The sequence below is a fragment of the Miscanthus floridulus genome, chromosome 14, assembly GCF_019320115.1.
Source record: "Miscanthus floridulus cultivar M001 chromosome 14, ASM1932011v1, whole genome shotgun sequence".
In the NCBI taxonomy this organism is placed as follows: domain Eukaryota; kingdom Viridiplantae; phylum Streptophyta; class Magnoliopsida; order Poales; family Poaceae; genus Miscanthus; species Miscanthus floridulus.
Window position 1 is genome coordinate 76549797 of NC_089593.1, and position 18055 is coordinate 76567851.

The following is an 18055-nucleotide window of genomic DNA, read 5'->3' on the forward strand; positions in this document are numbered from 1 at the left end:
TTACTGAGGTCAACAATTCTCAGCCCATAGTTGTCCACACTGACACCTCGTTGGTTTTCAACCTATTGGCATCGAAAGATGGGAATCTAAAAATTGACACCATACTCTAGTTCCCATATTTCATGAATGAAGCCATAATATGTAGTATATTCACTATTTTCATCTAAAGCATCACAGCAAATCCCACTGTTTTGTGCCACACTCTTTTTGTCCTTCGAATTGACTCAAAACGTGAAGCCATTAATGTCATACGTCTGCCATGTAGTGATCTGGCATGATGGTCTAGATGCTAGCTTCTTGATGGTTTTTTCCTCCATTGTTTCTCCATCTGGAATGTTCTGATCCTGCAGCCATGTGGTGAACGTACGCTTGTGCTCCTTCATGACCCAATCTTCTATGTTCCCATTGTTTTGTTCGCGAAGCTTGTTCATGTGTTGCTCGATCAATGGCTCCATTATCGAGAGTTGATGTAGGATGCTGTGGTGTGCCTCTAGGACTATGTTGTAATCCTTCAGGATGAATGATTTCCGTCCCATTCGCCCTTTTCCATACAACCTACCCTTGTGCCGGGACAGAGGCAAACCAATTGCAATCTAGTCTTTTAGGCATTTATTGCAGAATGGACCTCTGGACTCAATGGCCTCTTCGGTAGTGTAGGCCTCTATCATGGACCCCTCTGGGTGAGCACGATTTGATACATACCCAGTCAGAATTGACATGAAACGCTCATACATCCACATTTCATGCAAATACATGGGACCCAATGCTTCTATTTGAGCCACCAAGTGAACAACCAGGTGTACCATGATGTCGAAGAATGATGGAGGGAAGCACATCTCCAACTGTGATAATGTGTCCGCGGTGAATTCCTACAGCGACTTCAATTCATCACGGTCAATTATCTTCTGTGAGACCTTGTTGAAGAAGTAGCACAATCTTGTGACCATCTTTACAAACAATGGCTTTATAGCCCTGATGGCAATAGGGAGGAAAGTGGTCAGCATGACATGACAATCATGGGAGTTGTAGTTGGTGAGTGTAAGGTCTTTCATTTACACACAGCTCCTGATGTTGGAGCAGAATCCAGATGGAACATTCAAAGTCTTCAGCCACACACAAATCTCATGTTTCACTTCTGGGTTGAGGTTGTAGCTTGCTGCCGGGAGTAGGTACTTTCCATTTGGTTAAGGTATAGGGTGAAGTTCTTTTCTGATGTCTAAATTGACTAGGTCCAAACACAAATTGAGTCCTTACTTTGTCTTACCCTTTACGTCGAGCAAGATCCCAATTATGCTATCGAAAACATTCTTCTGGACGTGCATACTATCGATCGCTTGTCGTATGTCTAAGTCTTTTCAGTATGGCACATACTTGAAAAAATCAACATCTTCTTGAATGTGTCCCCTTTCGATGCCTTGACATCCTTTCTTTTCTTTCCATCTTTGGTCTTCTTCCTGAAAACAAATGTGACTTTGCTGACTATTAGGAACACTCTTTTACCTGCACTTGTACCTGATGGAGCAGTAGATTTTGATTCATCCCTATTGTCGAAGTACTTGTCCATCCTTTTCAACAGGTACTTGTGTCCTCTCAGTAAGAAGCATATGTGCCTCATGTACATTAGCTTGTTAGATACAGTAAGGTACATGTGTGCGGTTTCATCAAGGCATACTAAACAACCAATCTTTCCTTTGAACTGCCCTGATAATGAAAAGAGAGCTGGGTAATCATTTATGGGAACAAAAATCATTGCTTTTAGTGTGAATGGCTCCTTGTGAAACTCATCCCACATGGCCACACCCTCTTCCCATAGTTTTTTTTCATTTCCTCCATTAAGGGCTCTAGGAACACATCCATATGGACACCAGATTGTGTAGGTCCAGAAATAAGAATGGTTAGCAAAAGGTATTTTCACTTCTAGCACAGCCATGGAGGAAGGTTGTAGATGGTCAAGATCATTGACCATGTGCTGTGCTTGCTCCTCCTCTTGGCAAATGGATTCATTCCATCGGTACTTAGCGCGAACCTTATGTTCCTTGGTTCGTCAGCAAAATCCTTGTATGTGTCATTGAAATTTTGCCACTGCTTGGCATCGGATGGATGTCGTAGTTTTCCATCGTGTTTGCGCTCATCAGATGCATGCTAGCACATAAGTTCTGCATCCTCAGGGTTTGCGAACAAACACCTCAACTGATCAACCATGGGGAGGTACCACATCACCAAAGCAGGAATCCTTCTCTGCGCATAATAGTCTACTTCTTCGTTGCTATTGGTTTTTGAACTCTCTTTGGTCTTCCTTTGGGTCTTCTTTTGCTTCTTCCCTGTCTTTACGCAAGCTCCATTCTCTTCTTCCTGATAGTCGTTATTGGTCTTGTACCTACTCGCACCACAATTTGGACAACTATCCAAGTCTTTTTAATCGTTACCTCTATATAGGATACAATGATTCCTACATGCATCGATTTTTTCGACACCCATAGTCAGTGGACTGATTAGCTTCTTTGCATATTATGTGTTAGCAGGCACTTTGTTCCCCTTTGGAAGAAGTTTTGCAAGAACACGCAAAAACTCATTGAAGCTAGCATCAGACCAGCCATACCAAGATTTTAGCACCAAAAACTGAAGGACAACTCTCAGTGTGGTGAATTCATCGATACAACCCTTAGACTCTTCGTACAAATGCTCTGTTGCTACCTTCTTCAAGGCCTCCATTCCTTTGATAAGGAACATAGAAGGATCGGAATAACGGTGCAACAAGGCCTTAAAAAACACTACTTGTTCACTTTCATCGACGACTTGAACTTCGTCGATGTCTTCACACGTATTTTGGACGCCGGCATCATCATCATCACTAAGATCCGCCATAACAGGACAGTCGGGGGCCTATGGTGTCGTGTCCCATCATCCATATTCAGTCCATCAGCGTGAACTGGGTTGGCTTCTGCAGAAGGCGCGGAACTACCCTCTCTATGTTTCACCCAAATCAAGTAATCCTTCATAAAACTGCGGCGAACCAAATGAGAACTGATTTCTCCTGCATCCTCAAATACAGCAACATTTTTGCATTCGATGTAAGGACAACATATGTACTTCGTCTTCTGTCTGCATGCATGCCTCCTAGCGGCATCAATAAATTTACGAACCTCCAAATGGTGTGACGGGTGTAATCTTGATAAGTTGTACATCCATAGTGATCTTTCCATCTTCAGCTGTATAGAAATTATAATGGTAATGTCTAATTAATTGGATACATTTAAAATTATTTGATGAAAATTAAAATTATTGTAGTTATTTGAATAAACTAAAAATTATTGTAATTTCAAAACATCTTGTATGGTGAATAAACTAGATTGTTTAAAATCTTTTTAAACAATAATTCTCTCAAAACACAAGCATGAAACACTCTCTCTATTTTTTCATAACATATTTTAACTCCCACATTATTTATAACAACCATTAAAACAAGTGATAATTCCAATTCTCTCTCTATAATACTACCATTTTTCTCTCTCTCCCCATGAAACCCTAGGTCTAGTTTTGAATCAAATTTATAATAGAGAATCAACTATGAGAGGTGCACCACTATAATCCAAACCTTCTAAAGTACCATGTATTGAAATCCTAAACAAAAATCTACTACCACTCTCTCCATCTCTCTCTCAAAACACAAGCATGAAACACTCTCTCTAGCTAGTTCTAGTTTTAGCTCAAAGTGAGAAGCACTAATGCAAAAAGAGCTATGAGAGGCATTAATTAATCTTCTTAAGCCACCTCCTCCAAATAAATGAAGAGCAAAACCTCTCTCTCTCTCAAAACACAAGCATGAACCTCTCTCTCTCTATCTAGATCTAGTTTAAGCTCAAAGTGAGAAGACTAATGCAAAAAGAGCTATGAGAGGCATTAACTAACCTTCTTAAGCCACCTCCTCCGAAGAAATGAAGAGCAAAATTTCCCCCCTTGTATTTTGTGATTTTTAGACCTCCAAGTTCGCCACCAATGGAAGGTGGCTCGGTTGAATAGTGCTGGTGGGGGAGGAAGAAGGAGTATTTATAGCAGATGTATTAGTGGCGGTTCACATAAAAAAACGCCACTGAAAATGAGTATCACAGGTGGTTCACATAGTTCAACCGCCACCGTTTATGTAAGCAAGCCGCTAGTGTAAATAGACCGTTAACACTGGCAGTTTTCTTACATGAAGCGCCAGTGTAAAGGCTTTTACACAGGCGGTCCTTGAGGATGGCCCACACATTTCTCTCTACTAGCGCCACCTCTTTCTCAACCGCCAGTGAAAAAAGGGTGGTGCCAAGAGAAATCTTCAATGTACTAGTGAAACTAGTCCTAACTACATATGTTGATATGACTTGATACTACTAATGAGCTCAGTAGCAAGGAATTTCATCAAACACCTTGCATGCATATCTCAACTGACCAAGAGTGCACAATCGCAGACAGAGAGGGGGCAGTGTACTGACGCACCTATTCCTTGTGCGCGACCAGCACATCCTCCTGCATGGTGGCCCTCACAGTTGATTGCCTCCATGCACTTCCCCAGCGCCCTCCTCGACTTAAACTGTTGCCACCACTGTGTCTTCGCCCTGCACTCCAGCCTGTGAGGAAGAGTGAGAGAGGAGGAAGAGAGAGGCCGGAGGCATGATAGGAAGAGGGTGGACTGAGGGCTCATCACCTCGATGGTGGTATGGCCGGCCGGCCGCCATCCGTGCCACAGTGAGCCCTGCCCTCGACCAGGTCCTTGCCTACCAGGTTACTCGGCCACGGGTGGAACAAAAACGCGTCGCAGCGGCCGTGCATTCGTGGTGTTCTGTTTGCACACACCCCTGCCGTACGTTACTCGAAAGTGATCTTACCCTGTTCGCTTTAACTTATCATCTCGGCTTATCAGCCATGGTACAATGTCTTTCTCTCACAATAAATCATCATAAGCCGGCTTATCAGTTGCAAAAACCATCAGTGCTCTAAAGTTTTTAGAGCTCTAAACTTTAGAGGTAGGGCTCCAAACATGCCCTTATTATTCTCAATCATGATAGTTATCTGCATGATAACCGAATGATGAATTCGTTGGCCTCTTGGCACCAGGCGACCAAGACCAAACCAAACATGCTCTCTGATCTAGTGACGTGCCCAACAGAGACGTTTCAAACGCGTCTCGGCTGGATGCATTGTTGGGTTGCCTTCTCTGATCAGCCCCTTCGATTCCCTTCTCCCTCGCACGCAGCTCACGGGAACTTAACGGGCCCGGGGAAGCCATAATTATTGTAAACTACTCTCGCCTTCCTAAATTATAAGTCATCCCAATTTTCTTGGAAAGTCAATGCATATCAAGTTTGACCGAATTTATATAATAAAATAATAATATTTATGATACCAAATAAGTATCATTAGATTTTTCATTAGTTATATTTTCATATTATATCTATTTTATGTCATAAATCTTTGTAATTTTGTCTATAATTTTAGTCAAACTTGTGATGCTTAGAATGACACTTATAATTTGAAATGGAGGGAGTATATTGTAAACTCAACTACATGCAATTCCGATGGTCGGTGTGACGAAAGAAAGGGCACAACACCTTGGCGCCAATAATACGCAATAAAACAATGTATGCCTTTTTCATAAATAAAAAATAATATATGCCTTTTAAGGTTTCAACCGCGTTCTTGATGTGGATTCACATGATTCTGTAGACTTAGAAAAAGGTCATCACGATGGGTCTTGTTGTATATAGATAAGTATAATTCATGCAACTTCTCAGAAGCGTGTATATTCTCTTATCCTTATCCTACTGATCATGTGATATCATCATGAAGGTTGTTTGTGTTTTTCAACCTTATATTATATATATCATCATTCAGTGCACATGGATTTGCTCGGTAGCCCTCCAACATCGGGTCTCTGTTAAGTTCACTTGGTCGTTGTCAATAGGTACGTGCTAATAAGACCAAATCTGGTGTCTTTTTCTTGCAATATCTCGAACAAAAAAAAAGATCATAAATATGCTCCAGCCCTTTCTTGTAGTGACAGCAAGGCAGAAAGGAAATTTGTGTCATCAACGTACGTGCTGAGGTGTCCCGCGTCCACACGTTCACCAAGAGAGGACGGACGAATCTGATTTTCTTTAAAACCCCACAAACCTATTTTGTTGCAATTCCGTGAAGCCACGTCATCCAAGGGTCCCACCACCACAAGTCTGTAGCAGCCGAAGCCCCTCAGGACCCTGAGCGCACCTCTGCCTGTTCACCTTGGGCCGTGTTTAGTTGCTGGCCTGAATCGGCGCCGTCGGAAACAGAGGTAACTGTAGCGCACTGTATCATTTTGTTTTTATTTGGTAATAATTGTCCAATCGTTGACTAATTAGGCTCAAAACGTTCGTCTCGCAAAGTACAACCAAACTGTGCAATTAGTTTTTGATTTCGTCAATATTTAGTACTCCATGCATGTACTATAAGTTTGATGTGACGGGAAATCTTCTTTTTACATAGTGTTAAAGTTGGGAATTTGGTAAAACTAAACATGGCCTTGATACAGTTGCATGTTGGCTTTTACTGCGGAAGTGCCGACCCACAGTGGCCATAAATGCACCTGATTGGAAGCTTTTAAAAAAACTGAACAGTTGTTTCTACGTTTCTGCCCATCGGTCTCCCTCCGTCTGCTCATCTTCTCCACGTACAGAGGTGCCATGCCTTTATATACGAACCTTCTCAATGACAATTCGGCAAGGCATTTTCATTAGTCATTGTTCTGTCTCTTACGTAGCCATCCTGAAACCTGCGGAAGGCTAGATTGCTAGCTGCACCAAGCTAGCACAGGTCATATCCACGACCTACTCAGTGATATCCTGCTAGCAGGTCTACATGAAGTTCGTGGTCAATCATTAGTAATTTAGATTTCTATACTTCTTGCTTTCATTGTTCTCATTTGTGCAATTTCCAGTCATCAGGTCAGTCCGTGAATGATTTTTCTGACCCTGACCATGATAAACTTTACCAGGTGATGCCGATGGTTCTACTTCTTGCACTAGATAAGCTCTAGCAGGTGATGCTGATGGTTCTACTCCTTGCACTAGAAAAACTTTCATACACTACTTTTTCCTCATCTCATACAAGAGTTACAGCTTCCGCAGGGTTGGATGTTTTTTTTCTTATCTCACATTTTTTTTAAATCAAGAGATAACTAACCATTTTCAATTGAAGATGTTTTGTCAGATTTCTCAGTTAGTGAAGATGGATCATGGTCTTGCATGACCGGAGATTTTATGCCAAAATCAGGAAGAAGCCAAGGATTATTTCACAATGGGGTATTTTCCTCTGCATGTAGAGAAGAACAATTACTTACTGAAGATGCCATTAGAATTTATCATTGCACCAAGTTCAGTATTTTAGTGCTAGCAACATAGACATTCACAGTTTCCCAATAGTTAGTATCTCAATAGCACTTACAATTTATTGTCCTGTCTATCAGTACACACAATTGTGATGTCAATGCCACATGTGCTGAATTTCTGAACATAACACCTTTTGTTTTGTAATTAAACTAGGATGAACTTTGTACAATGATTTTAAAAAACAATGAACCAATAAGATGATTTTCTCATTTTATTTCACATTATTATCCATTGTATGAAATTTCCCCTCAATCCTGCCGCTACTCTCTATGCTATCATGGTGGATGCTACATATTACGTCTCAAGCTCCATAAATCCTCTTCCCCCTAAACAACGCTACGATTCCCCCGCAGCAATGCACGGGGTATCATCTAGTATATATAGTTGCTGACACTAAAAATAGTTTTTTCTTTCTACATATATATAGTTGCTGATGCTAAAAATAGTTTACAATTTGCCAATAATTATTTGACTAAGCCATGTAATATGATGCCTTGAAAAAAGAATTATTTCGTTATGTGAAATTGCTATGTACCCTAGACATGTTTGCCATTTTTTTTTGTCTGTTCCCTCAGGAAAGATGTCTGTCCGGCGACTGCCTGTGATTTTGTCTAGGGTTCATCTGTCCTTTCCGGAGCCTCTATATGTGGTGTCTTGTTTGGCATATGCATCTTTTGTGTGTCATCGGCAGAAGACTTCCGGTGCTACACAGTGGAGTCTCGGCGCCAAGATAGGGCTCGCCTACTAGCAGGGGCGGATTTGGGCCTAGGGCAACTAGTGTTGGCCCACAGGATCACCGGTTCAGGTGAGTTGCCCACTCACCGGTCTTGCCGAGCACTCGCTAGTGTTGCCGAGCACCCACTAGCCGTGCCGACCTCGAACAAGCGTTGTCCGTCCCCACCCACTATGGCTAGAGCTTGAAGAAGAAGGGAGAACAGAGCATACACACACAGCAGAGACACCAGCGTTGGCCGGAGCCCTGTATAGGAGATGGCAAATCTGAACTCTCTTTACTGAGTTGCCGTGGTAGCCTATTTATAGAACTCTATCCTTCTAGTCCTAGTACAGCTGCCATGCTGCTACAGGAACTAGATAACATACAGGGCTGACTCTGCGCCGGCCTCTGCATGTGCCTACAGTGCTGCAGGTGAGCCGTGCGGCGCCTGCACCTACAGCGCTACAGTACCACATCAGGGAACCCTTTTCGGCGCCGCCTTCCCTTGCTCTGTTCACACAAGGTAGCAGTGGATTATCTAACAATCTTCCCCTAATCCTACTGCTAACCCTTGTACCCCCTCCATACCGATCATCTCCTTCAGCTCCGTGAGTCGAAGTCGTCTGAGCGGCTTGGTGAGGACGTCAGCGAGTTGCCGACCAGTTTCGACGAACTCGATGACGATCTGCCCTCCATCAACACAGTCCCTGAGGAAGTGGAACTTCACATCGATGTGTTTACTCTGGTCCTGCAGAACCGGATTCTTCGCGAGGGCGATGGTAGGCTGGTTGTCCGCCATCAGTGCTGGTGGGTGAGCTTCCACGCCGGTCAGCTCGCTGAAAGGTCCTAATGGCTAGAGGGAGGGTGAATAGCCTAATAAAAATTTCTACAACAACACTTAACAAAGTGGTTAGACAATTATGAGGCGAAGCAAGTGTTGCGCTAGCCTACTTAAAATGCAAGCCACCTACCACAATTCTAGTTTAGATAGTGTCTATTCACACAATAGCTATGACACTACCCTATGTTAGTGTGCTCTCAAAGGCTAACTAAAGAGCCACACCAACCAAGCAAGCAAGCTCTCACAACTAGCTACACTAAAAAGCTTGTCAACTAGTTTGCGGTAAAGTAAAGAGAGTGATCAAGAAGGTTATACCGCCGTGTAGATGATGAAACCAATCAATCACAAGGATGAATAACAATGAGGACCAATCACCTCGGAATCAAATAATGAACACAATGATTTTTTACCGAGGTTTACTTGCTTGCCGGCAAGCTACTCCTCGTTGTGGCGATTCACTCACTTGGAGGTTCATGCGCTAATTGGCTTCACACACCAAACCCTCAATAGGGTGCCGCACAACCAACACAAGATGAGGATCACACAAGCCACGAGCAATCCACTAGAGTACCTTTTGGCTCTCCGCTGGGGAAAGGTCAAGAACCCCTCACAATTACCACGATCGGAGCCGGAGACAATCACCACCCTCCGCTCGATGATCCTCGCTGCTCCAAGCCGTCTAGGTGGCGGCAACCACCAAGAGTAACAAGCGAATCCCGCAGCGAAACACGAACACCAAGTGCCTCTAGATGCAATCACTCAAGCAATGCACTTGGATTCTCTCCCAATCTCACTATGATGATGAATCAATGATGGAGATGAGTGGGAGGGCTTTGGCTAAGCTCACAAGGTTGCTATGTCAATGCAAATGGTCAAGAGAGTGAGCTTGAGCTGGCCATGGGGCTTAAATAGAAGCCCCCATGAAATAGAGTCGTTGTACCCCTTCACTGGGTACTGATCGGGGTGACCGGATGCTCCGGTCCTACTGACCAGACGCTGCTCCTCAGCGTCCGGTCGCCCGATGGCGGCCACGTGTCTCCTGCATTGAACGGTGATCGTTTGATCTCAACAGTCGAAATGTTGACTGGACGCTCCAACAGAGCTGACCGGACGCTGGACCCTCAGCGTCCGGTCGTTCACAGTAAGGGTCCAAAACGTGTTTTTGCCGACCGGACGCGTCCGGTCATGCTTGACCGGACCCTACTAGCGTCCGGTCAGATGATGTCTCCTCTGTGCGCCTTACGTCAGCGTACGTCAGCACTGACCGGACGCACCCTACCAGCATCCGGTCGCAGAGCGACCCAGCATCCTGTCATTTGATCGACGCCAGCATCTTCGCTGTTACACCTGACCGGACGCGCCGGTCGAACCGTGGCCAGCGTCCGATCACTCCAGTGACCTCCGTCTTTTCTGTCTAGGGCACCGGTGGCACCGTCGGACACTCCGCCGGTGGAGTTTCTTACCCTTGCTCCCAAACTTCACCACCCTTGATCAAATGTGCCAACCACTAAGTGTATCACCTTGTGCACATGTGTTGGCATATTTTCACAACCATTTTCAAGGGTGTTAGCACTCCACTAGATCCTAAATGCATATGCAATGAGTTAGAGCATCTAGTGGCACTTTGATAACCGCATTCCGATACGAGATTCACCCCTCTTAATAGTACAGCTATCAATCCTAAATGTGATCACACTCTCTAAGTGTCTTGATCACCAAAACAAAATAGCTCCTATTGTTTATACCTTTGCCTTGAGCTTTTTGTTTTTCTCTTTCTTCTTTCCAAGTCCAAGCACTTGATGATCATCATGGCATCATCATCATGTTATGATCTTCATTTGCTTCACCACTTGGAGTGTGCTACCTATCTCATGATCACTTGATAAACTAGGTTAGCACTTAGGGAGCCACTTGATAAACAGTTGAGAGCCACTTGCACTAACTTGATTTGTGTCATCTTGCACATTTGAGTTAGAGAGCACTTGCACTTGATCATCTTCATCATCATTCACTTGCTTGGGCCTCAATTCACCAATATCCATGTTCTTTATGGCATTTGAAAGTTGAATGCCTCTAACATCTTCCAAGTTCTCATTCTCTACTTGTGAACCCTTGGTTTCATCCAATTCAACATCATGAACTTCCTCAAGAGTACCACTATCCAAATTCCAAACTCTATATGCTTTGCTTGTAGTGGAATAGCCAAGTAGGAATCCTTCATCACACTTCTTGTCAAACTTGCCCAATCTTGTACCTTTCTTCAAGATATAGCATTTGCAACCAAAGACCCGAAAATATGCAATGTTGGGCTTTCTACCATTCAAGAGCTCATATGGTGTCTTCTCTTTCAATCGGTGACAATAGAGGCGGTTACTACAATAGCAAGCCATGTTGATAGCTTCGGCCCAAAAAGATTGACTCACATTGTACTCACTAAGCATAGACCTTGCCATATCAATGAGTGTTCTATTCTTCCTCTCAACAAGGCCATTTGATTGTGGAGTGTACTTGGCCGAGAATTGATGTCTAATTCCAAATTCATCACACAACTCATCAATTCTAGTGTTCTTGAACTCACTACCATTGTCACTTCTAACTCTCTTGATGGTTGTTTCAAACTCATTGTGAATGCCCTTGACAAATGATTTGAATGTTGCAAACACATCACTTTTGTCCACTAGAAAGAATACCCATGTGTATCTAGTGTAGTCATCCACAATCACAAAGCCATATTTGTTTCCACCGATACTAGTGTATTGTGTTGGTCCAAACAAATCCATGTGCAATAACTCAAATGCTTTACTAGTGCTCATCATGCTTTTCTTAGGATGGGTGTTTCCAACTTGTTTGCCGGCTTGATAAGAGCTACAAAGCTTATCCTTTTCAAACACAACATCTTTCAAGCCTTTAACTAAGTCATGCTTAACCAATCTATTCAATTGTTTCATTCCAACATGGCCAAGCCTTCTATGCCATAACCAACCCATGCTAGACTTAGTGAACAAGCATGTAGATAATCTAGTTTCACTAGCATTGAAATCAACCAAGTATAGATTCTCATATCTAAAACCTTTGAAGATCAAATTAGAGCCATCTACACTTATGATTTCTACATCTACCCCAAATATGCATTTGAATCCAAGATCACACAATTGAGCCACGGATAGCAAATTGAAGTTCAAGCTCTCTACTAGCAACACATTGGATATGCTCATGTCATTTGATATTGCAATCTTACCAAGCCCTTTGACCTTGCCTTTGCCATTGTCACCAAATGTGATACTATCATAACCATCATTGCCATTGGTGTTGATTGAATTGAACATCCTTGCATCACCGGTCATGTGTTGAGTGCACCCACTATCAAGAACCCAATGCCTTCCTCCGGCTTTGTAATTGACCTACAAAAGAAGATCAATTCTTTTTAGGTACCCAAACTTGCTTGGGTCCTTGAAGATTAGTCACTAGGCTCTTTGGTACCCAAATGGCTTTCTTCTTTGAGCCCATCCATGGTTTACCAATGAACTTAGCCTTCACACCATTTGTACCCTTAGTAAGCATATAGCATGAATCAAGCTTTATGAAGGATACATTAGCATTTTTGCTCTTGTTGTTGCATTCTTGCTCTTTATGACCCACTTGCTTGCAACTATTGCAAAACCGACCATTGTTCTTCACAAAACTAGTCTTGTGAGGAGCAAAGGCCGCCTTGCCTTTCTTGGGGGTATAGCCCAATCCCTCTTTGTAGAGAGAAGCTCTTTGGCTACCCAAGCACATAAGCAAGCGGTCCTCACCACCATAAGCCTTAGCTAAGGAGTGAGTGAGCTTAGTGACCTCCTTCTTGAGGTTCTCATTCTCAACCACTAGTGAGGCATCACAAGTGAGACCATCACTACTAGATGAGGTAGAAGTGGAAGTGCTACAAGAAGGATTAGTAGGAGCAACAATGATAGGTATAGATGGTGATGCATCCATTAAATCACAAGTTAAACCTACATTGCAAGTTTCAACATGCTTCTTTTTATTTTGCTCATCAAGCAAAGAGTAATGAGCCTTTTCAAGCTTTTTGTGAGCTTTGCCAAGCTTCTCATTGACTTCCTCTAGCCTCTCATGAGATGCATTGAGCTCATCAAAGGCTTGCTTAAGGGCTTTTAGTTCCTTACGCAAGCTTTTGCATTCCCTTCTCTTGATGTCAAAGTGTTCTCTAGCATCTCTAGCATGTCAATTAATTCATCCTTAGTAGGTTCATCATCATCACTATCACTATTATTTTCATTTTCATTTTCATTATCATCATCATGTTCTTCATCACTTTCATCATCACAAGTTTGTACCTTAGTGGCCTTAGCCATGAAGCGTGATGAAGAGTCAAAGAGAGAAGGCTTCTCATTGATAGCAATGCTTGCTAGAACCTTCTTCTTGGTGGTCTTGTTATCATCACTATTGTCATCATCATCACTTGAGGAAGCATCACTATCCCAAGTGACTACATATGAACCACCCTTCTTCTTCTTGAATGCCATCTTGTCCTTCTTCTCTTTCTTTTCTTTCTTGTCCTTCTTCTTGTCCTTCTTGTTGTCATCATCATTGTCGCTATTGTATGGGCATTGAGCAACAAGATGATCTTTGCTTCCACACTTGAAGCACCTTCTTGATTCTTCTTTGTTCTTGGATGAAGACTTCTTCCTCCTAACACGGTAGCCCTTCTTCACCATGAACTTGCCAAATCTCTTGACAAAGAGAGCCATCTTCTCATCATCATCATCATCCCATGAATCATCATCTTCACTTGATGTTTCTTGCTTAGCTTTGCCCTTGGATGATGTGGCTTTGAATGCCATGCTCTTCTTCTTGTCATCCTTCTTCTCATCTTTCTTCTCCTTCTTTTCTTCCTTCTCATCTTCATCTCTATATGTATCATCAGTCATGATGTCTCCCAACACTTGGTTTGGTGTCATGGTGTCCAAACCACTCCTTACTAGAATAGTGACCAATGTGCCAAATCTTGAAGGTAAACATCTCAAGAACTTGTGGGAGAAGTCCTTGTCCTTCACCTCTTCTCCAAGTGCTTTGAGATCATTGATAAGCACTTGAAGCCTATGAAACATCTCCAGCACACTCTCATCCTCCTTCATCTTGAAGCTTGAAAACTTCTCCTTGAGAATGTAAGCCTTTGCACCTTTCACGGCTTGAGTGCCCTCAAATGATTCTTCCAACTTCTTCCAAGCCTCATGAGCCATCTCAATATTCTTGATTTGCTCAAATGTTCTCTCATCAATTGCATCATGAATAGCACTTAGAGCAATATCATTGTTTTGGAGAAGCACTTCTTCGGCCACAGTGGGATTCTCCGGATCACCAATCTCAATTTTGGTTTCTATCACCTTCCACACCTTTCTATTGATTGGCTTGATGTGTGTGGTCATCTTTGACTTCTAATAAGGATAATTTGTGCCATCAAATTGGGGTGGCTTCTTGGTGTTGTTGATTTGAGCTATTTTAACACCAAAGGTTGTTAAGCCTCAAATAACGGTGACCTCGGCTCTGATACCACTTGAAAGGTCCTAATGGCTAGAGGGGGGGGGTGAATAGCCTAATAAAAATTTCTACAACAACACTTAACAAAGTGGTTAGACAATTATGAGGCGAAGCAAGTGTTGCGCTAGCCTACTTAAAATGCAAGCCACCTACCACAATTCTAGTTTAGATAGTGTCTATTCACACAATAGCTATGACACTACCCTATGTTAGTGTGCTCTCAAAGGCTAACTAAAGAGTCACACCAACCAAACAAGCAAGCTCTCACAACTAGCTACACTAAAGAGCTTGTCAACTAGTTTGCGGTAAAGTAAAGAGAGTGATCAAGAAGGTTATACCGCCGTGTAGATGATGAAACCAATCAATCACAAGGATGAATAACAATGAGGACCAATCACCTCGGAATCAAATAATGAACACAATGATTTTTTACCGAGGTTTACTTGCTTGCCGGCAAGCTACTCCTCGTTGTGGCGATTCACTCACTTGGAGGTTCATGCGCTAATTGGCTTCACACGCCAAACCCTCAATAGGGTGCCGCACAACCAACACAAGATGAGGATCACACAAGCCACGAGCAATCCACTAGAGTACATTTTGGCTCTCCACCGGGGAAAGGTCAAGAACCCCTCACAATCACCACGATCGGAGCCGAAGACAATCACCACCCTCCGCTCGATGATCCTCGCTGCTCTAAGCCATCTAGGTGGCAACAACCATCAAGAGTAACAAGCGAATCCTGCAGCGAAACACGAACACCAAGTGCCTCTAGATGCAATCACTCAAGCAATGCACTTAGATTCTCTCCCAATCTCACTATGATGATGAATCAATGATGGAGATGAGTGGGAGGGCTTTGGCTAAGCACACAAGGTTGCTATGTCAATGCAAATGGCCAAGAGAGTGAGCTTGAGCCAGCCATGGGGCTTAAATAGAATCCCCCACGAAATAGAGCCGTTGTACCCCTTCACTGGGTACTGATCGGGGTGACCAAACGCTCCGGTCCTACTGACCGGACGCTGCTCCTCAGCGTCCGGTCGCCTGATGGCGGCCACGTGTCTCCTGCGTTCAACGGTGATCGTTTGATCTCAACAGTTGAAATGTTGACCGGATGCTCCGACAGAGCTAACCAAACGCTAGACCCTCAGCGTTCGGTCGTTTACAGTAAGGGTCCAAAACATGTTTTTGCCGACCGAACGCGTCCGGTCATGCTTGACCGGACCCTACCAGCGTCCGGTCAGATGATGTCTCCTCTGTGCGCCTTACGTCAGCGTATGTCAGCACTGACCGGACGCACCCTGCCAGCGTCCGGTCACAGAGCGACCCAGTGTTCGGTCATTTGACCGACGCCAGCATCTTCGCTGTTATACCTGACCAGACGTGCCGGTCCAACCGTGGCCAGTGTCTGGTCACTCCCAATGACTTTTGTCTTTTCTGTCTAGGGCGCCGGTGGAGTTTCTTACCCTTGCTCCCAAACTTCACCACCCTTGATCAAATGTGCCAACCACTAAGTGTATCACCTTGTGCACATGTGTTAGCATATTTTCACAACCATTTTCAAGGGTGTTAGCACTCCACTAGATCCTAAATGCATATGCAATGTGTTAGAGCATCTAGTGGCACTTTGATAATCGCATTCCGATACGAGATTCACCCCTCTTAATAGTATGGTTATCAATCCTAAATATGATCACACTCTCTAAGTGTCTTGATCACCAAAACAAAATAGCTCCTATTGTTTATACCTTTGCCTTGAGCTTTTTGTTTTTCGCTTTCTTCTTTCCAAGTCCAAGCACTTGATCATTATCATGGCATCATCATCATGTTATGATCTTCATTTGCTTCACCACTTGGAGTGTGCTACCTATCTCATGATCACTTGATAAACTAGGTTAGCACTTAGGGTTTCATCAATTCACCAAAACCAAACTAGAGCTTTCACTCGCCCAGCAGCCGGTGCAGCCACACAACTTGGCACACCGCTATGGCCACCGCTACGTACTCTGCCTCGCACGTAGGAAGTGCCACCACCTTCTGTTTCAGCGACAGCCATGATATTGAAGCCAACCCAAGGAAGACGAGCACGCCAGAGGTGCTCCGTCGTCCGTCGATGTCCCCCACCATGTCTGCGTCGCTGAAGACAGTGAGCTATAGCCTACTCCCGCCGGTCTTGAGAAAGACGATCCTGTGATCCATCGTCCCTTTGATGTAGCGTAGTAGCCGCTTCATTGTAGCCCAGTGATCCTTTCTGGGATCCTCCATGAAGCGACTAACATAGCCCACGGCGAACATGATGTCCGGCCTCGTGTGGACTAGGTAGCGCAGACTGCCGATGATGCTTCGGTAGAGTGTTGCATCCACCTTCGCCGCGGTGCTGGCCTTCACCAGCTTTAGCCGCTCCTCCATTGGAGTCACGCATGGCTTGCACTCAGCCATGCCGTTCCGCTCCAATAGCTTTGAGGCATACATGCTCTGCCCGAGCGTGAGTTCCTCCCTCCCCTGTCTCACCTCGATGCCGAGGTAGTAGGTGAGCGCCCCGAGATCGCTCATTCGGAAACGAGCCGCCATCTCACGCTTAAAGCTACTGATGTCCTCTACACGCGCGCCAGTGACAATCAAGTCGTCCACATACACACTGACGACGAGCTCTTCCTTCCCCCGTCGCCGTGTGTAGAGCATGTGCTCGGTTACGCACCTCGTGAACCCAAGCTCACCCAACGCGGCGTCAAGCTTGGCGTTCCATGCTCTCGTGGGGCCTGCCGCAGCCCGTAGAGCGCCTTACGTAGTCAGAGCACCCTATGCTCCTCTCCCTTGACGGCGAAGCCTGGAGGTTGCCTAACGAAGACCGTTTCCGCTAGTTCGCCATTGGGGAAGGCCGATTTAACATCCAAGTGATGGATGCGCTAGTCCTTTGCTACTGCCAAAGCTAGTAGCAAACGGACCGACTCCATGCGCGCTACCGGCGCAAAGACTTCCTCAAAGTTGATGCCCTCGTGCTGTACAAAGCCTCGGGCCACGAGGCGCGCCTTGTGCTTGACAACGGTGTCGTGCTCATCCCGCTTGACCTTGTACACCCACTTCAGGCTGATCGGACGGCATCCTGGAGGTGGATCGACGAGCTGCCACGTCTCGTTTTCCTCGATCGCCTTCATCTCCTCCAGCATCGCCCGTCACCAGTTTCCATCACGCTCGGCTAGCGCGAACGTGGGTGGTTCCTCAGCACTAACGAGTAGCAGCTCTGGGTCATTGAGCAGCCTACCCGCCAAGCCTGAGGGATCTGTGCCGCCGACGATGTCTTTCAGCCTGCGGAACCGCACCTCCTCACCTTCGTGGTAGGCGTCCATGAACTCAGTGATGTCACTTGGAGGTGAGGCAAACTCAATCGGCGTCGATGGAGTTCCCTGTTCTGCCTGAGTGCTCGGCGGAGCACCTGGACAGCTCATCACAACTCCTGCAGTGCTCGGCACGACTACAGAAGTGCTTAGCCTCAGTCTTGGGGTTGCCGGTACCACTGCAAGACGTCTTGGCTCCACCACGGGAGTGCACGGCACCCGTCCTGAA

General features: G+C 44.7%; 1 protein-coding gene across 1 annotated transcript; it reads right to left on the bottom strand.

Moving 5' to 3' along the window:
• Positions 1-16642: 16642 nt before the first annotated feature.
• Positions 16643-17062, bottom strand: LOC136503794 (uncharacterized mitochondrial protein AtMg00810-like). The gene has a single exon (XM_066498760.1). It carries the CDS (start codon positions 17060-17062, stop codon positions 16643-16645), a length of 420 nt encoding a protein of 139 aa, XP_066354857.1.
• Between the last annotated feature and the right edge of the window lie 993 nt (positions 17063-18055).